At 35.8% G+C, this 24,100-nt stretch overlaps 1 protein-coding gene across 4 annotated transcripts; it reads left to right on the forward strand.

The window, feature by feature from the left end:
- Nucleotides 1–928: 928 nt before the first annotated feature.
- LOC133526148 (protein gooseberry) lies at nt 929–22,317 on the forward strand. Of its 4 annotated transcripts, XR_009800697.1 has the most exons (7): nt 8,886–9,995; nt 12,484–12,656; nt 12,752–13,010; nt 15,770–15,969; nt 17,859–18,469; nt 18,808–18,922; nt 21,441–21,580. XR_009800697.1 is itself a non-coding variant. In XM_061862630.1 (6 exons), exons 1-6 carry the CDS (start codon nt 1,846–1,848, stop codon nt 21,556–21,558), a joined length of 1,416 nt encoding a protein of 471 aa, XP_061718614.1. In that variant the 5' UTR covers nt 929–1,845; the 3' UTR covers nt 21,559–22,317. The 4 variants fall into 4 exon arrangements, 3 of the variants coding, with proteins under 3 accessions (XP_061718614.1, XP_061718613.1, XP_061718615.1); XM_061862630.1 differs by lacking the exons at nt 8,886–9,995; nt 18,808–18,922 and adding an exon at nt 929–1,900 and having other exon boundaries at nt 21,441–22,317; XM_061862629.1 differs by lacking the exon at nt 18,808–18,922 and having other exon boundaries at nt 21,441–22,317.
- Nucleotides 22,318–24,100: the final 1,783 nt, after the last annotated feature.

Here is a 24,100-nt window from a genome sequence, read left to right on the forward strand (position 1 = left end):
CACGCTAAACAGCTACGTAAAGTAGCACTTTTTGAGCAACTGTATTAAAAATTATTTAAAATAAGTTGGTGGTACTTTTGGAGTTATTTACTTATTTTACTTAAAAGTCCAGCCACTTTATTTAAGTACCATTGGTAAATAACTCTACAGGTTGTTACAAAAATAGTGGGGATCCGATTAAGGGCTTATTCGGTATCGTGTTCTAATTAGAAAAATATAGAAGAAAAAAGTTTAGACGCAAAATATTTTTGACCTTTGTATAGAGAGTTGGTTGACTTGGACGCCCTGCTCCATAGCAGTTTTTTTTTTTTTGCGTCATTTTTTTTTCTTTTATTGTTCATAATCAGAACACGATACTGAATATACCCTTAAACGGATTCCCAATATTTTTGTTATACCTTATATAAATATTTTTATAGAAATTTGGATCTATTTTTATCACAAAAATTGAAGGTCGTGCTTAAAGTAATATTTAAATATAGATTACTAGATAAGATTTACTAGGTAATATAACATTTAGATAAGAAAAAATGTTACCAAGTATGGAAAGTGTAAGGTTGGTAATTGAATATTCCACCTTAAAATAAGGATGTTATCTGCCCATCCAGTCACTAGCCTCTGGCGGCCACGGCCTACGCTCACCCGATTGAAATTGAAAGATGTGTTCTCGCGGACGTGGCTGTAACTGAAATTTCAGTAAATGTGTTTTTATTTTTATTATTTTAGGTAAAAACTTAAAATGAATTTTTAACTCTATGCAATCTTACAAAATGTAATATTCATGTTTTCTTACTAGATTTTAAACACTACTGGATTTGTATGGATTAAGACGAAAAACATGATGTTACCTAATTATTGTGGTCATCTAACAACCTTATGAAGTTTTTATTCAATTTTATTATAATAATTAAAAATGTGATAGTCATATTTTTTTTAAATTAGTCGGATTTTTATACTTTGTATATTTTTATGTAAATTAAGATAATGGTTTAACATTTGTCGAAAACCATTATACATATGTGAATTAAATAAAGGTATGCCTCAAAGAAACGTACCTATTGCTGAAAAAATATTACTTTGGAAATAAAATGGTACTCAACACGAACACAGATCAACAATGCAATTAACTCACACAGAAATACCGGTTGATTTTCAAAGTGTGCACCAAAACTCCGCCCTAAACAAATTTCGACCAATCGGCGACCGCTGTAGGCATAGATCGTTGTGGCAACACGCCTCATGTTTTTCGTCACGGAACGGCGACTCAGGCGCGACTCACACATTGTTAATGTAAGCGCTTCGCTTTGAAGATACTGGATCCAAATATTCATACCGTCTCGCTCTTTCACCGGCCGCTGTAAATTTTGATATCATTTTTAGAATATATAGTGCCAGAAAAAGTGTAACTGACTGAAGAAATAGTTCTTGGTTTAGACCACTTGAAGATTACTTAAGAAGTGAAAAGGATATTTTAAGAAATTAAGACCGAGAACGATGAATTTGTGATCGGGTCAATTCTGGCCGATGTAGCAGTTCGGGCGTCAGAAAGAGACAAGTGCTCGGACGGAGAGGTTTGGAAGGCTGCGGAGGCGGCCAGTTTGATCATTTTTTGTTGCACCGCTGATTGTGAAAGATTACACTTGAGAGTCGAAATACATCTTTACATCACACGTCAGTGGGCACCGAGCTGTCTTCAAAGCAACACGGATTAGACACACGTTTCTTTTAGGTTATCATGTCTGCGTGCAAGTTGTGATAGTGAAACATCCAGAGTGATCTTCAGGACTTTTGTGTTTGGACTGATCCGGTGTTAGTCCTGCATCTTCGCTACGGTTTCTAGCGTCGATGGCTGTTTCAACTCTGAACATGACTCCGTACTTCACAGGATATTCTTTTCAAGGTAAGTTTTGGGGTTGCAGATTAAATGTTTTTTTTTTTTATCATGACAGTTACCTATTTGGAAAAATATGTAACTGAAAATGTTGTTATTTTAAGTTATTTTTATCATTTTGCAGTATTTTTTTCAAAACATTGAATTGTTCACCGGTATGGATTGAATAAACTCGTCAATTTATATACAATAAATAATACTGATTAGGTAGGTAGCACCTCAAACTATAATTAAGGGTAGAAGCGGTGACTTTTCTACAAAAATAATTGTCATTGATTGAAAGGGCCGATTATTAGCTAGTTTTTCCCACTGATCAACTGAAAAGTATATCGCAATGTCAGAAGTGTATATATATAATATGTTTTATATTAAGTATTGCTATATTAGGTGCTTTTTCAAACATGCGTTATTAGTTTGGCTAAATGATTATGTGGGATGTCAGTAATGGAGTGAACAATGTGTGTTAATTCATACGTTAGTATATTAGGTTCCTAGGTACCGTCAAAAACGTGGGGGGTCACTTATACGGGCTCCTGCATAGAAGATTGTATGCAAAGGTGCTAAGCGGATAGTAGGCAGACTGTATATGTATATGAAAAATTCTACTTGTTGCAGATCACTGAAATAATTCCTTAGATACAAATGTTATAATCTTAATGATCCGCCGGATATTGTATAAGTCGTTATACTTTCTAAATATTTTATCCAAAGAGAAAATAATTCTTTTCACATACTTACTGTACTAAAATTTACATATCTAATTAATTTTATAAATTTATGGGATAACAATCTTTTTTCGGGGGTTAATGTCATCTTATATTTTTGTATATATAAAATTAATACATATATACCTATGCATAGCCAACGACATTATCCACGAATTGCTGTAAAATAATTTAATGGTCTGCATAAAAAAACGGTTAATTATTCAATATATCACTACACCTTATGAAATAATGTCCCCCGCCGCGTCTGTTTGTATGTATGTATGTTCGCGATAAACAAAAAAACTACTGAACGGATTTTCATGCATTTTACTCCTATAAATAGAGTGATTCTTGAGGAAGGTTTAGGTGCATAATTTGTTAAGGTTTTGTGTAACCCGTGCGAGACGGGGACGGGTTGTTTAAACTAAAACAATATACCTACGAATTTAATTAGGTGATGCTTTAAATAATAAAAAAGAAACGAAACTAAATATCTGCTTAGGTAGTATAATAATTCGAAAGACATTCTTATTCTAGACGGAGATGAATAGGTACGGAAACATGGTATTAGATGAGAAGAAGTAAGTACCTTTTTATGTCCATAACTCTCAAATATAATCCTGCCTACATGTAGGTACATATTTATAAGATATAAATATCAATATACCAACCCACCTACTTATTAATCATATAAAACATGTTATTCGTATCCATACTAGATTTAATAAAATGGGGCATTTTGCGAAATAGTATGGAGATGGATAATTTTCTTCTTGTCGTTCCTCTTGCATCAAACTTTGCTTATTTTATTTCAATGTAAAGAAAAAATAGTAGTATTAGTTAACGCAGGGTACTATTAAAATACAGACACTTCTTTTTGTAAAATGTTTATTATGGTCAACACCTTGCGCAACGAGACACATAGATTCATGGGAATTCTAAAACCCTAAGTTCCTTTTTATTGCTAGCAATATAGCAATATTTCATCCTCGCGCGCTGTTATATTAAATAAACTGTTCTAAGAACAATTGTTTTTTAACTCAACCTCGTTAGACCCGAAATGGCCAAGGACATGCTTTAGAAAAAAATGTCTCCAGTTCAATAAAGAATTTCTGTCACGAACTAGACGAGCTTCTATTGTAATATTTGCTTTGTTTAACTTTCTATTGATCTTGATCTAGTTATTATAAACACTGAACACCTAAATAATTCGATATCTATATAGCGACTATAACTTTAGATTATTGTACCTAACCGTCATTGCTAATAATTATTATAATCGGCTTATCAGAAGGGCAGTGTAATATTTTGTTGAAATCTATAAGTTTTATTTTTTTGTGATGGATAATAATTGGTTATCCTTTCAAAATATCTACATTAATGTTAACTTTGTAACCTATCACCACCCCGAAAACGGTATTGTTTTGATTCAAATCACCATCATTAATTGTTAAACGACTAAACCTACAAAAAAAAAATAATAGAATTAACTTAATCTGATATATACATTTTTATATATCGGTTTCTCTGTCGTTTATCTACATATCATCTTTTGAGGAGTGATCACACAATACTTATTATTTTTGCGATGGCTAGCAATCAGCTTGAAATCCGGTACTACTACTAAACATTTTATATTTTCAATTTAGTTAGTTCTAATTTTCTTGTTGACTTTAGAATATGTACAGTTATTCAAGAGTGTACAAAACAAATTTAAATTAGACAATTATACGGGGTTTATTCTTTATTCCCTGTATTCAAAACACCAAGAATCGATCTTTCTCAGTTTATTATAACTAGTTCTAAAAGAAATTTTTACCCCGCATAAAATTTTGACTTACTTTTGTTTTCAAATGTCCTTTCTTCGTATCGATATTTTTATGACAGCCGACGACAGTTCGGTTTGAAGAATAACCGTTTCAGACTTGGGACTGTTGTTTTTTATGGCCCTTTAAATTTATTACTTTATGTCGCTACGAAACGGAAGCTTAAGTTCTCACACTTTAAAATGTCAAGTTAGATCGGCGCAATAGGTGAGTACTATTCGTTGCAACTTGCTGGAAATTATAGGTATTCAGAAATTAAATATTCCATTGTTTCCATGCGGCAAAGGTTTAACGCGTATAAATAACAACGAATACTGTTCCAAAAAGCACTCGCTGTGACGGTTTTACACATAAATCATTACCATACGAAAACATTTCGACTGCATTGTTAAAAATGTCACTTCGACTTATGACCTGTTTCGTCTAAGCTAAATTGAAAACAGAACAGGATGAATGAATGCAGAAGGGTTAAGTAAGAAAGAGAGCGCGCGCTATTGAAGAATGCCGACGAACTCATTTTTTCTCCGCAACTCTACGTCATCTTTGGAATGTTTTAGGAGTCAAGTATTTTCTTACTTAACAAAATCTTTATTTTAAATATAATGTTTTTAATATAAGTAGGTACAAAGTGGATTATGTAGTTGAAAATAAAAAAAATGTAGGTTACTGTTTCGCTACTTTTATTGTTTATGTATTTTGTCAGAGTCGTCAAGAGTTATATCTAATGGCCATTTTTCATAATTGGCGTTAAAGCTACAATAACTAATTAATACTAATTATTAAACAGACACCTAGATGATTAAAAAGTTTTATCCGGTATATTTAAGTATGTGAGTCACAATCAAACGCGCGCCGGGCGGTCAGCCTTTCGTGTTATTAAAAATGTTTGAATTTATAATTCGACTCCAATTTATACGACTTTTCGATGTAAGTCGGAATTAGTGTCACACGCCCGCTCTGATGCGCTGTTGATGTCAGAAAACATTTGTTTAATACGCAAAGCCGAAGGAGATTATTGTCGCAAATGCGATGATCAATGATTTGTGTGAAAATGTTGATGGATTTTTAAACTCCTTTATACCTATAATGTACATAATCGCCTAAACTGCTTAAAGCAATTTATAATTAAGAAATGGTAAGATACACTTCTAAACAGTAAAAACTTGAATATTGACTCTATTAAAAGAGAGACATTCCTAAATGTGAGTTAAATCGACACAAAACCGCATAATGCATTCGATGACGGTCGCGGGTCGGTCGGCGCAATCAGATGCGCCTCGGGATAGGTGACGGACTCGCTGATGCGCGATACCGATCGGCAACTTGCGCATGCGCACCTTGTAATTTACCACACTTTCGAGGGAATATTTATCAAACCTGATCTAAAAAGCTCTCAGATTTGATTTGTCTATTTTGATCAAAGAATTAAGAATTTCTTGAAATAGTGTGATACATTTTTGTGATTAATCAACCACATATCTACAAGAATTGACCTCTACAAAGAGTTCACTACCATAATCAAAGTTTAGTCACATTCATATCAAGGACCGACAAGCGGTGCACATCTCGGCGCACGCACACAGCGTCCGCGCAGATCAAAGGCACCGACAGGCTCTTTTAGCCGCATAATATGACGCGCCCCCCGCCTCCTCCGCGGCCGGCGAAATGCCTGCTCGGGCCTTCGGCCTCCGGGGCGCTTACTTGCCATTACTCATGACGATCTATTAATAAACAAATTGATATTAGGATACTACGAATGCTTACTGGGAGTGTTTTCAATTTATTAGGCTAAGGAGCTCGCTTCAATTTATTAGTGCCTGCATATATATTTTTTTAATTTCATATTCCGTGATTAGGAGAATGGGTCCATGAAGGTTTTTCATCAAAATAACAAGAGTTAGACCAAGCTAAGTTGGCAGCGATATTGATAGCCCATACCGTGCAAGTGTCACTATAAACGACAAACTTCTATGAAATTATGACGTTTATATAATACTTGCACTGTCTGGGCTAGCAAAATCGCTGCCTACTTAGCTTGGTCTAAATCTACATGGTTGATAATACAAATTCAACAAATTGACAGTCAATGTAGCGTTAGCAAGTGGTTGCTTATAGGAAACTAGAAAACTAGATACATAATAAGATAAATTTCATAGCGATTACCGATAAGATGGCTAAAGACGACGCAAATCTGATAAATGCGCCGAGGCTGATCAAAATCTCCATCGCCGCCAGCTTTTCCCATATTTCGCGACGTCAACACTTCTCTTTCGCACTCGCTCAGACCGCTCTTGCAGTAAGAAGGACATATATTTAAAATAATATATTATAGTAAGTACTATAAGTATTTATGTGTGATTACTTGGGACCCACGCATTGCTTGCATGTTTTGCATAATAGTTCATACATGTAAGGCTTTTCATACGAAAGCAGCCTTATCACAAAGTCACAATAACTATATTATTTTTATTTTTAACCTGAGCATTCGGTAATAAACTTCTACCCTTTTGTTTTTTTCTTGTTGAATAGAAAATAACTGTTAAGATATTATAATGTTCACTTGCGTCTTTCTTCGGCGGAAGTGGAGCTTAGCGCGAAATAGCTCACGTGCACGGCCCGGTCATCGATCAGGGTATCATTGTTCCATTAAAATATAAACTCTTTGCAATTACCAGAGGGCTCGCAAATTTACTGAGCGATAAACGATCGCTGTTTTGCAGTTAGACGTTTTAGCGATACTTAAACTAATTCCATCTTACTTCAATATTTACTACTACTCATACAAAAAGGGGTAGTTTGTAATCTTTACGAAAGTAAATTATTATTATATTACATGTACGCTGTAAAATATGTAAGCTGACTCAAGTGTTGTATTTTTTTACGAAACTAAAATAATTTCATATTATCTGATATGTATACCTTATATTGATATTTCAGTAGGTACCCTAGTATTTAAATTAATGCTACAGGGCGTACATTGCTTTGCTCTACTTTCAATAAGCGAGGCAATAAAGGCCATTAATTATTCATTATACAAGCAGTTTCATAATATTAAGTCCACTTAGCTTCCGTACTCGTACCTAAGTACTTTCAACTGACTACATTATGGACTGGGAGCGGCAACATGACTCAAAAGAGTCATTTCTAACCAGAAAAGAAAGAGTCCGTCAAATCGGTATATAACTCGGTCTGAATATGAATGAGGTCAAACAGGGCATTCTTAAACATACGCCATTATATTGAAATAAAATATTCTGTTCCATTCATTACGGAGGTAAGGCTACACGTTCGGTTCTAGCTCGACTTGCCGAAAGGCTGCTTCGTTTGAACAGTTGCTGCACCTTCAATGGCACTCTCATTTCATATTGGTTATTAGAATATTTGTCTTTACCGGTTGCCGCCACCTGAGTCTGTTGTTGTCTATTACACATAACTACTTTACGTCTGTTATAAGTAAGTATCGTTGTAAGAGCTAAATGCGCTGTAATATTGAGTAAAACATATTAATTCGGTAATTCAATTTTTATTTTGCTATAGGTACCTATATCAAGTTATTATTATCAACTGTTCGCGATATAAAAATGTTTTTTATTTTATAAATGCCAGCTTATTCCAACTCTAGGAAGTAGATAAGCTATGAACAGCTTTTTATTTGTGACTGATGAAGGTTGACGCATTTTTGAAAGTCTGTAGGTTCTCATCATGCTTAAACTAAGTTAGTGTAAAAAAACTTGGGTTAATAATAAACATAGAAAGTATGGTGCCGTAGAACGACCGCTTTGTGACCGATTGCACAAACCAATACGTCAAAAAGGTTGTCAAATGCTCAGTATGAAAGTATAATAGAACTGATTTGATATTCGACCGCGCTACATTTGTGGCGGCGCGCGCGCTGCCACGGGCCACACAGACCTCCACTCTTGAAGAAGGCTTAATGGAATGACACAGCCTTTGTCGACGCCGCCCAATTCGAAAGCCTATTCAGATGGCATTTCTTCTCATTGTTGCTTGATTTTGGATAGTAATAGATAATTTTATTAGTCTATAGATGACTTTTAACAGGTTACGGAGTAGAAATCTCGTGTCAATATCGAAACACGATTGTCATCCAAGTATGATAAACCTAGTTCTTATGTTGAAATATATTTATTTTACTTGAATTAAAAACAAATTTATTCGAATAGGTACAATTTGCTATGAATTTACGTTAGGTAAACTTTTGCTTGCTTAAGGGCAGTGTGATAAGTTGATAATTTAGTAACCCTTTTCAATAGCTACATCAATATTTCATTCGGTAATAAAAAAACACTTTTTCAAAATGTTTCGACGTAATATAAATAAGTTAAATAACGTTTCTATATTTATAATTAGCGAATCAGTTTACAGCGTACCTAGGCTGTGCTGTGTAAGCGCACGTTTCCACACGGCGTTAATTCAGTGCCTTGAACTATGACCAGCGTTAGCGGAACGAGCGGTTATCGTCCGCGCAACTCATGTGGAAGAAAGCGGCGTGGCATGAGACGTTAAACGTCATATAAATTTTACTGTAGGCATATTAATGTCGTTACGTGAAATTGATTTGCAAGCAGAAACATATTATGATTGTGAAAATGGGGTTTACGATTTATTTACACACCACGATATCGACTTGAAACACAACAAACTATCACTGTACCGTTGTTGGCGCGAAGCAGCAGAATAAATTGTATAAGGTACTAGCGTTCACACACCACACGGTAAATTAATTTACAAGACGTTTATTGTGAGTATTTATACGGCGCATTTGTAAAGTGTACCTATAGTAATCGGAAGTAATGCTTCAATTTGTTACGAAAGCTTCTAAAACATTGGCGATTTATAATACTTACGAAATTAAATGTACTAGCAGTAGTATATGTAGAACATTTTATCATTCTTTAGTTTTTTGGTTAATTGTGAGCTTGGAGGAGATATCATATCACCTCACCTGTAATTGTATGATTATGGAATTAGGGCTTACTCGTTGCGGCATGTCTATCACCTTGCAGCAGCGTGCAGTTTTAGCTTTATGAAGCCGCACAAATAATACAGTTGCTTTCGATTACGGCTGCAATAAATGCGAAGGGCAAAAGTAATTAGTCAAAGGCCATTGACACCAATTAACGCAAAACAAAGCGCAGTGAAACTCTTTAAGACGATTACCAAATCAAACTCGATCAAATTGAAAACGAAATTCTACGCAATGCCGGAAGGTCAAAGAAATCCAATCTCAACCCTTCCAATGACAACCGCAATTAACCAGATGCAGAGGTTGATAAAAGTGTGATTGCTAATTAAAGTTGACACAGAAACACCAATGGTGAATTCAAAATCTTCATTTATTCCGTCACGGCTGGGCTCTTGCATTTAAGTTTAAATGATTGACTCTGTTTCAATTTAGCTCAACAAGAATGCAGCGGTTGAACGAATTGCAACAAGATTATTTGATTGTGAGAAAATTTTATGCTTTCCACATTCCGATATCTGTAGCCGAGAAAACTGTTAGTGTGTTATTTAAAGCCGTAGAGGGAAGTCCTGTGATGAATAAAACGCGTGAGTAACTTCTAACGTTGCGTTGCGCACTTTTTTCGGAAACCGATCTACTCTACTAACATGCATTTTTTGTTCGTTGAGTTGTTGATGTCGGTGCTCCACATCGGTGCCACCCTAGCAGCGGCCTTTATCGTGGCCAACTTGTGCATGTTCGCAAAGCTCTTCCGGACGATTAGTTGCCAATGAATGTTTGAATTTGTTGTTAACTTTGCCTCCTTTTGCGATAATAGTGTTACTATGTTTGCGAACTGTATTACGCATTGTACCTACAATAGATTTTTTTGAAGGCTTGTGTGCCTTTTGTCAATTGTTCGCTTTGTATCCTGTTTGGATATGAAAGCGTTTACTAGGTGTAAAGCTATATCGTTTTTATTCCATCCTATTGACTGTGGCTACCGATAATTTTATTACAATATCTTTATTATGTATATTCGTTGTAACGTTATTGAGTATAACGTACACAACGTAATATATAGTATGTACAGATGTCAATCACAATGAAAAAAATAACGATGATCAACTCTGGCCAACGCGGGACGCGAACCCACATCTTTGGATTACCGGTCCAAAGATGCCGATGAGATCCGATGCCGATGAGATGAGTCCGGTAAGATGAGGGTTCGAGTCCCACGTTGGCCAGAGTTGATTTTTTTATTGTGATTGACATCTGTATATACAATTTATAGATTGTAATGTGGTAAGTTCCACATTAGAAAAGTAAAAAATATGAACATGTACACGTAATACTTATAAGATTTTTATTTAATAACTACTATATTAAGTAAGTTGAATTTAAATATTACGTATACAGTTCAGCTACATAACAATTACATTGTATATCCAGATTGCATCAGTTATCACTCATTGCTAGCAAGAGTGAGAAATATAATGATTATAATGAAGTGATACATTATTACAAAGCCACCCACATTTGTATAGCGGAGTTATTATGAACGCGTTATGCGTCATAAATATTTCGGGAACATAAAATTAACTCTCAAAAACACGAGGCTTTCGAGGCACCGCAGCGTCTACGGGGTCCGACAAAAAAAGAGGATCACTCGCAGAACGAGAGTCCAGTAGGCTTGAAAAGGTCACTTTCTGCCACACAACAATGAACTTTGAGATTTACAGTTTAGAGTTCATAGATATAAATTTGTGCCATCTTCCTTCAGCTACAAATGCGATATGTTGGGTGTCCCAATTACTGACCATAAGTTGTTTGCGTTACGGTTTATTCTTGGTTGTCTAACAACCGAACAGACACCTCCGTATATCATATCAAAGGACATACTTGTTGACATGTTGTCTAATTGATTGGTGGTTCTCAGCAGGGGTCTAGGGCTTTACACGAGGCGGCACCTTTGTGGAATTATTTGAAATTGATAAACTATAAATGCCTTCACAAGTGGAAGATGCCACTTGCCACTGTTATTTTTTTGTTGGGATATATTGTCCGTCAAATTTAGGGTAGGTGGATGGATATTTGAGATAAATTTGATGCTATTAATCTACTTTTTGTTATGCTCTAGTTATTAATTAAACCTACATATGAAATATACGAGTCGTTTGGCAGAGTGCTTAAAGCTTTTTACAAATTTTTGACTATAATATCTATATTCACTAATTAATAAATTAAAATTATTACTTCCATGTGTATTATATACATATAAATATTAAAGCGTAAGAAACCGATTTCCTTTTAGTTCAATAGTAAAATCAATTGAAACGATGTTTCTGCATGAATAATTTATATCATACTACGTTGCTTCATAAATAATATTTCATGCAAGCCCTTAGTCCAAGTCATTCACGGCACAATTTACCCCACATTCTTGTATAATATTTTTTTGATCTGGGACTCATCTCAATAGAAGTTCACAATGCAATTGCAAAAATCAAGAAGCGGCGGCGTCCTTTGACGATAGGTGGTCCCAGCGCGTGATGCGATTATAATAGCGACACTTTTAACCCACCTCCGTTTCCCATAGGGCTTATTTGCAATTAGTTTTCAATGCATCTTAATATTAGTTCTTAAGAAATTCATTTTGCGGGTCTACGTATGTAGTTCTAATTTAACTATAAAAAGATATTTTGCCTATTACACAAATTATCACTAACTTTTCTCAAGAGAAACAATGTAGGAGTTTTATTTTATACAAGACTTCTTAAAATCCAATTAAGTTATAAATCTGACATATATTATCTTGGTTCCAAATTATCAGAAAAACATTATGGCCTCCGCTTCACCGCATTCGTGTTAAAGAAATTCGATACTCCCGGTTGAGAACACATGAAATGGAACGTTAAATTGCTAGATGAACGTTGGCAATGCGCACTTATAAACTCATGTATGTAGTAGTTGTTGTTATCCATCCGTTTACGCTGCATTGAAAATGAAAGAAAACATTTTGAACTTGCTTTAATAATAAACTCATTCGCAAACTGCTGTTGTTGAATCCGATTCAATATGTGTTGCTTGTTTCAGGTCAGGGCCGAATGAACCAACTGGGTGGGGTTTTTATTAATGGGAGACCTTTGCCCAACCATATCCGGCTGAAAATCGTGGAGATGGCCGCGGCGGGCGTTAGGCCCTGCGTCATCTCACGTCAACTACGGGTCTCGCACGGCTGCGTCTCCAAGATCCTCAATAGATATCAGGTGAGCACATAAAGAGTTTATTCGTGATTTGTTTTCTGTGATTTGGACTTGACATAATTTAACAGATACTTTAATCTGTATTGTTTTGTCATCAGGAAACTGGTTCAATCCGCCCTGGTGTGATCGGAGGATCTAAACCGAGAGTGGCGACGCCTGAAGTTGAAAACAGGATCGAAGAACTGAAGAGACAAAACCCAGGTATATTTTCCTGGGAAATTAGAGATAAACTTATAAAAGAAGGAATCTGTGATAAAAACACTGCACCGTCAGTCAGTTCCATATCGAGGCTAATAAGAGGAGGCAAAAGGGATGAATCAGATCCTAGGAGAAATCACAGCATTGATGGTATTCTAGGTAAGTGTACAAACTTACCTATGATTTGTCTCCATTTGCAATGATAATTGTGATTTGTCTATGATTTGAGCGCCCGTTAAAAGTGGATATAAGTGTTTTTTGTTCACGTTCTCTACAAACGAAGTGTGAACTATCCGTAAAGGACACTTCATTTCGTGAAAAAAATATTCGCATATGTAGACTGCACTGAGCACTAGACCGAGTTTCGCACGTTCCGATGTTTGAAGGAAACACTTCCTGCGAGTGTTTGCATAAAACTTTTTATTACTCGAGTTCGCTATTGTACTTACCTCTCAGTATATAAAAAAGCGGCCAAGTGCGAGTCGGACTCGCGCATGAAGGGTTCCGTACCATTTAAGACGTATTAAAAAAAATCTACTTGCTAGATCTTGTTCAACATTTTACCACTTTGGAACTGTCTCTCGCGCAAACTATTCAGTTAAGAAAAAAATGGTGTTAGGAACCTAAATATCATTTTTGAAGACCTATCCATAGATACCCCACACGTATGGGTTTGATGACAATTTTTTTTTTTTAAATTTATTGACGTATTAAAAAAAAACTACTCACTAGATCTCGTTCAAACCAATTTTCGGTGGAAGTTTGCATAGTAATGTATATCATATATTTTTTTTAGATTTTTCATTCTGTTATTTTAGAAGTTACAGGGGGGGGGACACACTTTTTTTCACTTTGGAAGTGTCTCTCGCGCAAACTATTCAGCTTAGAAAAAAATGATATTAGAAACCTAAATATCATTTTTGAAGACCTATCCCTAGATACCCCACACGTATGGGTTTGATGAAAAAAAAAATTTTTTTAATTTTTATAACGTATTAAAAAAAAACTACTTACTAGATCTCGTTCGAACCAATTTTCGGTGGAAGTTTGCATGGTAATGTATATCATATATTTTTTTTAGATTTTTCATTCTGTTATTTTAGAAGTTACAGGGGGGGGGACACACTTTTTTTCACTTTGGAAGTGTCTCTCGCGCAAACTATTCAGCTTAGAAAAAAATGATATTAGAAACCTAAATATCATTTTTGAAGACCTATCCCTAGATACCCCACACGTATAGGTTTGATGAAAAAAAAAAATTTTTTTAATTTTTATAACGTATTAAAAAAAAACTACTTACTAGATCTCGTTCGAACCAATTTTCGGTGGAAGTTTGCATGGCAATGTATATCATATATTTTTTTTAGATTTTTCATTCTGTTATTTTAGAAGTTACGGGGGGGGGGGACACACTTTTTACCACTTTGGAAGTGTCTCTCGCGCAAACTTTTCAGTTTAGAAAAAAATGATATTAGAAACCTCAATATCATTTTTAAAGACCTATCCATAGATACCCCACACGTATGGGTTTGATGAAAAAAGATTTTTTGAGTTTCAGTTCAAAGTATAGGGAACCCCCAAAATTTATTGTTTTTTTTCTATTTTTGTGTAAACATCATAATGCGGTTCATAGAATACATCTACTTACCAAGTTTGAACAGTATAGCTTTTATAGTTTCGGAAAAAAGTGGCTGTGACAGAATCGGACAGACAGACGGACATGACGAATCTATAAGGGTTCCGTTTTTTGCCATTTGGCTACGGAACCCTAAAAACGCTGCCTATACTGCGTAGTATCTTTTTATATTTATTTTTAGTTAGGTTGAACTTATTTGCTCCTCTCGTTTAGCAACCGGGGTTTATGCAGAAATCCTTGGTGATTTACAAATTTGTTTGAGAAGTTTCCGACTCTGACGGAACCTTCGAGCTAATGATGCGTTAATAACTCGCCGTGTCATCGTAGTCCTTAACGCTCATTTAAGCCCATAATCACTTAATTTAGTTCAAAGCCCACTATTATTATAAATTTATACCTATAATGAGATTGTCGGAACGTTTGCAAACTTCGCAAAATGGCGTATAAAGTTAATAATCAAGGTAAAAGTGAAGCGGGCGCACGCCACGGCAGCGCCCCTTGTGTCGGCTTCGAAATTGTAGGTTATAAAAATGAAATTAGTACCCAAAGCTGTTATTATCCCATCGCGTTTGGCCGCGGGCCTTGCATTACGACAATCTGTCCGTACTGCACGTCTTGTACCGTATAGCTATCCAATATAAAATGGCGCTCCTAATATCCCGGTTCGGCGACGGCGGTTTCGCCGGAGAGATTCTGCGCGCGATAAGATTATGCATATTAAGTTGTGCGCGGCTAAAGTACACTGGAAAAGCGGCCCCTTTACCATTCGCCTTTGCCAAGCGCGTATTGAAAATTTGCAGTTCGTGCTCGCCCTGTGACGACGACTAACGGTCGGCTTGCAACTCGCACGAGTCTTACCTACGCTGAAATATTACCATGTACCGCACTTTCGCATCTCCCGACACCCACTCCCATTACAAATCACATTTTTATTACATTTTATCACAATAAGCACACCGAATCAAATTATAAATCTACGTCATCTGTCGCTTACTAATCTAATTCAACGTCTTGACGTAAGTAATGTAATTTTGTAAAGGCCTAAAAAAACTCACTAGCTGTTATAATGTGGTTACGTTTAATTTAATCAAGACCGCGTGTGGTCCCCGCGGTAGCTCGACGATAATCGACATAAAACAACAGAAAAATTATGAAACGTTAGAAAGTTAAGATTTATGACAACATGAAATTGTTTTTATTAACTCAGTTTGGCAACTATTTTAATATCCTCTAGGTTTTTAAGATGTCCTTTTCTGATAGCAAATTATTTCATTGTTCGAAGGACCCTCTTCTTGCGAAGACTCTGACACTGAATCGGAACCTGGAATTACGTTAAAAAGGAAGCAACGCCGATCTCGAACAACTTTTTCTGGTGATCAGCTCGAAGCCTTGGAGAGAGCGTTCACAAGGACCCAGTACCCTGACGTTTACACCAGGGAAGAGCTTGCTCAGAAGACCAAATTAACTGAAGCCAGAGTTCAGGTACGTAGCTTCCCAGCAAACCATTTTATACTTTCCTAATTTGATGGGTGAACAAAGAAAGAAATATGTTGTATTTCGAAAATGGATGGGTACAATAAATAATACGTATTGTGGATCACAGTCAATTCCCGCCCCTAAGGCAAGAGCATAGTAAAAAAGCGGCCAAGTGCGAGTCGGACTCGCGCATGAAGGGTTCCGTACCATTTAAGACGTATTAAAAAAAATCTACTTGCTAGATCTTGTTCAACATTTTACCACTTTGGAACTGTCTCTCGCGCAAACTATTCAGTTAAGAAAAAAATGGTGTTAGGAACCTAAATATCATTTTTGAAGACCTATCCATAGATACCCCACACGTATGGGTTTGATGACAATTTTTTTTTTTTAAATTTATTGACGTATTAAAAAAAAACTACTCACTAGATCTCGTTCAAACCAATTTTCGGTGGAAGTTTGCATAGTAATGTATATCATATATTTTTTTTAGATTTTTCATTCTGTTATTTTAGAAGTTACAGGGGGGGGGACACACTTTTTTTCACTTTGGAAGTGTCTCTCGCGCAAACTATTCAGCTTAGAAAAAAATGATATTAGAAACCTAAATATCATTTTTGAAGACCTATCCCTAGATACCCCACACGTATGGGTTTGATGAAAAAAAAAATTTTTTTTAATTTTTATAACGTATTAAAAAAAAACTACTTACTAGATCTCGTTCGAACCAATTTTCGGTGGAAGTTTGCATGGTAATGTATATCATATATTTTTTTTAGATTTTTCATTCTGTTATTTTAGAAGTTACAGGGGGGGGGACACACTTTTTTTCACTTTGGAAGTGTCTCTCGCGCAAACTATTCAGCTTAGAAAAAAATGATATTAGAAACCTAAATATCATTTTTGAAGACCTATCCCTAGATACCCCACACGTATAGGTTTGATGAAAAAAAAATTTTTTTTTAATTTTTATAACGTATTAAAAAAAAACTACTTACTAGATCTCGTTCGAACCAATTTTCGGTGGAAGTTTGCATGGCAATGTATATCATATATTTTTTTTAGATTTTTCATTCTGTTATTTTAGAAGTTACGGGGGGGGGGGGGGGGACACACTTTTTACCACTTTGGAAGTGTCTCTCGCGCAAACTTTTCAGTTTAGAAAAAAATGATATTAGAAACCTCAATATCATTTTTAAAGACCTATCCATAGATACCCCACACGTATGGGTTTGATGAAAAAAGATTTTTTGAGTTTCAGTTCAAAGTATAGGGAACCCCCAAAATTTATTGTTTTTTTTCTATTTTTGTGTAAACATCATAATGCGGTTCATAGAATACATCTACTTACCAAGTTTGAACAGTATAGCTTTTATAGTTTCGGAAAAAAGTGGCTGTGACAGAATCGGACAGACAGACGGACATGACGAATCTATAAGGGTTCCGTTTTTTGCCATTTGGCTACGGAACCCTAAAAATGACGTAATTACATTGATAATTAATTATAACCTACGCATGTAATCTAGCTACCATATGTTGCGCCGCTACTGTTTCCTTTCAGTTTTTTTATTGTATCATTACAATGTAATTTTATATAAGGTTTTTATTACAAACTTAAACATTATTCTTATTGACTCTGTAAATACACAATTTGTAAACAAAATACTATCAAAGAGCATTTTCACATATATTTGAGGCGAACTTTAACGAAATAATATACAAACTAATGCATCTCAATTTGGATGAAATCTATTAAGCGATTGCCTCTGGGGATATTTTGTGCGACAAGTTTCATTTGACTGAAGTGGATTAATTTAAATGAGTGCCTTTTACAAGGCTTAGCGAAGGCAAAATGAATCCAGTATGTGTTTTCAACTGAATTTTCTCTTCCGTAGGTATGGTTTTCGAACAGAAGAGCTCGTCTACGCAAGCAACTTAACTCTCAACAACTCAGTGCCTTTAATACGATGTCCTTACAATCCGCTTTCCCGTCAGTCCACCAGCAATACGAGCCTCCAAGTAGTTTCAACGCTCAGTGCGCTTCTTGGCAGCAGTCATATTCCTCCGCACTAGGATCAAGCTCCGTTCTGAACCCCGCCTTGGCTCCATCTTTGCATCAATCAGCGTTAACGCCGTCAGTTTGTCAGTCAGCATTAGCTGCTTCGTCCTTACACCCTCCTACCTCCAGTTCATTCACATCAGGAAACCTGACTCCGCTTTCCCACTCCTCCGAACTTGCCACGCCTCTTCAAGTAGCAGCCGATGCTACACCTCCCAGTTCGAGTCCCACTGCTTCTAGTCCGTCAGTTAACCAGAGTGCTGGGATAACCTACCAACACCCCACATATGCGAGTCCGAGCGACCCTGTATCCCACCCTTATGGCTACGGGGACTATGCGAAACAAGATCATGCCATGTCCGCACATAATCACTGGACCTCGAGACAGCTCAGCGGACATGCCTCGAACAAATTAGCCGAAGTCGGTGCATGGCCAGAAAATTATAGGTGAGTTTTTACCTCTTATCTATTATTTAAAATTGCAACTAACACATTGAATATATAAACAAAATAACACATTGAATTCATAAACACAAACTATGACGTCTTAATAATGCCCGGCGGCGGGCAGGTAGCCTTATGAATTATTGATTGATACTCAGCTACTCATATTCTGACTGTGATTGTGCGGATGAATATACAATTACATTAATAAAAACTGACCTTTGCAGCTGACGATACAAATAGCTACCCATTAGGCTAATCTCAGATATGAGTATTGTTTTTGTAATAAGTAGGTTTCTGTTTGTATTTATCAATGACATAATTTGTTCTTTGGTCACTAGCGTTTGGCGAGGAGGGACAAGCTACTAGACGCATAGGTGAACTCATTGACGAAGGTACTAGAGTAGCAAAACGACCGGTGGCTATCAGGAGCGGGGAGCTCGATCGCAAATCGGGGTGCGTCCATTTTATTTCTTTTCACCTTCCTTTATCATTAGTCCGAGCGGCCGCTAATCAATTAAGAGTGTAAGAAGTCGGCCATTATCCGCGCGCGGGTGGTTATTACAGCCCGAGCTTCGTAATACGCCGATCTGATCGTGAATGCATAGGGCTGCGAATTTTATAGAGATTTTTGATCGATTTTTAATTAAAATTTTGCTCACTTAATTTCAATTCTCACGAAATCTTAAAATATTGCCGTCAGACGTTAATTTGAAAGAGTAAAAGCGTCGAGGCGGTAGAATCATGTTTTGTTGTCGTGTAGGCATTTAGGTAGGTATGCCGTAGAATGTGTTACTACCAAAGTGAATTTGTCGAAAGAGAATGTGACATACTCATTGTCGCTTTGTACTCTATACGGCAACGACATTTATCTGTGTTATCGAGACAAAGCACGTCTATAAACCTCACATTGGACCACACACAATATCTCTTCGCGTACAATGACGGACACACTAATAATATATAGGTTAGCCACGTTTATTCGGCGGTCTGTCTTATCTAGTCCTGTACGTGGCTTGATTGACGCAACTCCATTGTGCTCGGCATTGTACTTATTACTCTGCCTGCCAAAAAATATAATGCAAAGCAGAGAATATGGAGAACGAATTATCCTACGTCCATATGGCGCGTTCCGGCTCCGCGCGGTAGACGAAGCATTTACAATTTAAATTCATAAGCGCTTTTATAAACGTTTCTACAATTATACAGCAAGTTACGTGTTTTGATCGTTATATTTTATGATTGTATAGGGCAGGAGTTAGTTATTTAGTCATCTAAGATATTGTAATGCATTTGCAACTTGTAATTAAGAACACAGTCATTGGTCGTAAACAGCGATTGTGATTGCCAGTTTGCTGCCGGGTGTGTAGCAGCTTAGCCTGTATTTCATTATCCGTCAAAGTTTTAATTAATTTACTTCCATGAGATCCAATACAAGGTTTTAGATTTGCAATTTTGAGTTGGTGTAGGTAGAATGTAGTGGGAGAGACTTTTTAATGTTACGTGTTCCTGAATATTTCTTCAACTCTTGTGTCTAAGTTATTCGGGCAAACTAATACAAATACAATTTTCCATCGACATTCGTAGGTCAAGTGTGATTATGAGCAACAATGTTCGTAACCACAATTCATGGCGGAAAACACGGATAAACACACGTTCCTTTGTAGAGAGCATAGCGGCAATTAATGAGAGGCCGAACGTGACATTAGTGCAGTGAACCCGAGCATTAAACTAACGCGAGCCTAGTATTAAAACTTATCTGCAGCTATTTACATTCGACTTCCTAACTGCGGCACACGGTTCGCGTGTTCGACTTCGAGTGTTCAATGCGATTTTGATATCGAGCTCTCGGCTCACGCGATAATCGCCCGCGGAAATTTATATAGAGGAGTTGCACCTGTAGAACAGACTTATTTATAGGGCGTTTAAGAGAAGTATATCTTTCGGTGTTATACAAAATTAAGGCTAAATAAACAAAACATCAAGTAATTTATATTTTATTGAAATAAAAAAAACATAAAATCACAAAAATTCTTTAGGTAATGAGGCTTTTCAGAGTAAACTATGCTACATATTTTATTAAAATAAAATTTGCTGCGACCTATATCAATAAACATTTTGTGACGGTCTGCGTTATTTAAAAAAATGTTTTCAGTACTTAATCTTTCTTATATTCTATGTAGATGGCAGGTAATTAAAACCTAAAATGAACCTGAATACGTAGGCTAGTTGAACGTTTGAGAAACACGCAGGATTGTTTAAGAAATTTGTAAAACTTTATTCGACTTCTTATGACAAGAATTAACCAACACTAATGACCGTTAATAACATAACTAAGCCACCATATTAGCCACCATATTCACTAAAAAGAGTTTAACTGCGCGCTCTAGTCACGAGTTCTTTTTGAGAATGCCATTTGGTTCGGTCAAATATAACTCTTGCATATCATTCCGACCTCACTTAAACTGCGCACTCCGGTAGGCCAAAACTAAGTAGCATTTATACATAAGTATAGACGGGCATTAGGGGCCTCTACCGTATTATTACACGTTCATAATAATTCGTTGGTCGATAGGTTCTCAGCGGTATTCAATGATCGGCGTATGTATGTCAATTACACTCGACATACGTTAATCCATTCATAATTATTTTCCTCCCACGCTTTATTTGTGGTTTACATAAGGAACACAATATAAAACTGCGAAACACTTATTCTTCCCTTACAAGCGGATTAAGTGCTAAGCTAGGGTTAAACCCTGTGATGGATTGATTCAAATTAATAAATGTATTACATCTTGATGGCTTGATTGATTAAAACACGTGTAGCGTTTAACTTTTTGTGTGAATCGGAATATTTTTTGCTTGACGTGTCTTATTAAAAAGTAGCCACACATTTTCCTATAAATGTGAATATTTCTGGTTTTGATACACTTATTATTAAGTGGGAACTAACATTTGTTTTCCTTTGTTGCAGTTCATTCTTCGGCACGAACGCTCACTACGCGTCGCACGCGCACTCGCCCGGCGAAGCCAAGTCCGGGTACCCGTACTTAGGACAACTCGGCGGCATGGATATGGGCAGAGTTCATTAACCTTGTTTAAAAATATTGAACAAGACGTATCTGAAAAAAAAAACATTAATTGGAAAAATGAATGAATTTATTCTTGAAGTAATAATACACCTCCAAAATGTTGGTGCATTTTTCCCCACGAATATATTCTGAATGTCTTTATCCTGTGCTATTTTGAAAATATGACTACGAAAAACATATCAATAGTGCCTTGGTAATCTGTTAAACTAAGTTATCCTTTAAAACATTGTGAGACTAAATTAGCCTTACTGTATAAATTGTATTATATTTACAGCTTTATCTAGGTTAAGATAGAATTAATAAATTAATTTTTCATTTAGTTAAGGAGTTTTGGAGTTCCTCATTAATTCGAACTGACAATATTCTTCTCAGTTCTAAGATGTAAATATTAACTATACAGTTCGGCACACATATTGTTAATATCTCTTGTATAATTTCTACTAGTATTCGTAGATTAAATAAAATGTTGTTAAATATATAAATAAGTTGTTGAATATTAGTTAAGTATGTCATTTATGAGTGATTTTTGTGTACTGTACCTATATCAAATCTATTTACCTATATTACTAAATCACGCTTCAATAAACACGATTGTTCCCACAAAATGCCTTATACTAAATTGTAATTAGACATTTTACATTAAATAATGACGAATGTATTTATTTTATAGGAGTTTTATCATATATGTATATAGAATTAAGCACCCCTGTAATAATAATTACTTAACTGAAAATAAATGAATCCTAATGCAATGAAAAACTTGTTTTAATTTTTCCTTCTTAATATGGAAATAATTTTCTGGATGAAATTAATTTCATTCATATCATTCATTCATTAATAGGGTGATTGTACTCAAAATGTCATCTAATGATTTAAATCTTAATGTCAGTAAGGTATTCAGTACCCCTAGTGTAAATAAATTCGATTTCCAAACGTGACGTACGCGTTTGCGTTTAGTCTCATTTTGTATTGGATTTCGAAAGAGCGCGCCAAGCGGGACGTTTTGGAACCTCAAAATCCTATACAAAATGAGACTTAACGCAAACGCGTTCGTCACGTTATGATGTCGATCAAAGTTACACTAGGGGTACAGGATGCGGCACTGCGTTCTCAAATTAAATTACATACCAATAGAATATTAAATAAATTAGTCGTCAAAGCTCAGACGTTGAAATGCCGCAAGAAAATTTAATAGGGCCACATAATGCTCCTTCCATCCATTAATTAAATGCTCCTGAAAATAGTATAAATTGTGGCCTCGCATGCATATTGTGTTAGACTCAGTTATGTGCGAGTCAATAATGTCGCACACGACTTGAAAATCTTCTGTAGCTAGGCTCTTTCAGCCTGTTGCGGTAGCGATAGCATGAGGTAAATTGCATCTGACGTTAATTGCCCGGCGCTGAAAGACAGCTATTGTCGAATTGGTTAGACGGATCCTTTATTCATTCGCGTAATGGCAAGCAAAGTAGATACTCGTATTACATAGGAGATAAAATTGATATGGAACTGTTCACTAGCAACGTCCCCGCTCCTGTTTTGTAGACAGAAGGTTTATGCATAATCGAGAAAAGATATGGCAGAAATAATATTTATAACTTCTTGCATTTTCTAATTTCTCGAATACATGTATAAGTATTTAAAGGAAGCTGATGGCCGCCATCTAAAATACGTAGGTGTAGGTAGATACTTTGTTTAAAAAAAAAATAACGAAGCTAAATCAATTTGAAACATAATTATTTTTATCATTTCTCATGCTGTGAAAGTGGGTCATCGATATTCTAACAAGTGTGCAGAAAATGACGCGTTTCTGCACTAGAGCCTTTTACTTTCCAAATTTGCCTCGACAAAAATGTGTGTCGGTCATCCCCTGGTTAACAATCTACTATTAATCAAGTCACAGTTAGTACTTATAGTAAACGGTGAAGTGTTTTATAAGTACTTCACCGTTTATCATAGGTACAGAGGATCTACCGCGAAAACTGAAATTCGCAAATTGCGGGGATCTTTCTGTTTTACTCTCACTAAGACGTAATTAAAGTGACAGAGAGAAATGCCCGCAATTGACGAACTTCGATTTTCCCGGTTATAGCCCTGACTACTTGTCTAAGACGGCCCAGAGACGATCAATTAATCAAGCGGACCTACGTTATTATTCGTTATTGTCAATCTTGCTTAAGTATGACTGATGCACAAATGCAATTCTAATTAATGCATCAATGCCTTAGGATTTTTTAATCATGCAAAATCTGCGAAGACAAAAATTCGAAAAAATACTAAAAATAGAAAGCCTTTGTCAGTAACGTTCAGAACGATCTTTTATGCGAACGGTAAACAACAAAAACATTTTAATCAATAACCATTTAAATACACTATTTAATTTCGAATGCATGTCAAAAGAGTCTTTCAAAGCTCTGAGGTTTGTTGTCGACCATTTTTCTAAGCATTTGCGAGTTCTCGAAACATTAAGGCAGCCTACAGACAAGCGAGATGCGTTTATTATATTCATAGTATCTGCTAAATTGGATGTAACAACAAGTAA

The sequence above is a fragment of the Cydia pomonella genome, chromosome 16, assembly GCF_033807575.1.
Source record: "Cydia pomonella isolate Wapato2018A chromosome 16, ilCydPomo1, whole genome shotgun sequence".
NCBI lineage: Eukaryota > Metazoa > Arthropoda > Insecta > Lepidoptera > Tortricidae > Cydia > Cydia pomonella.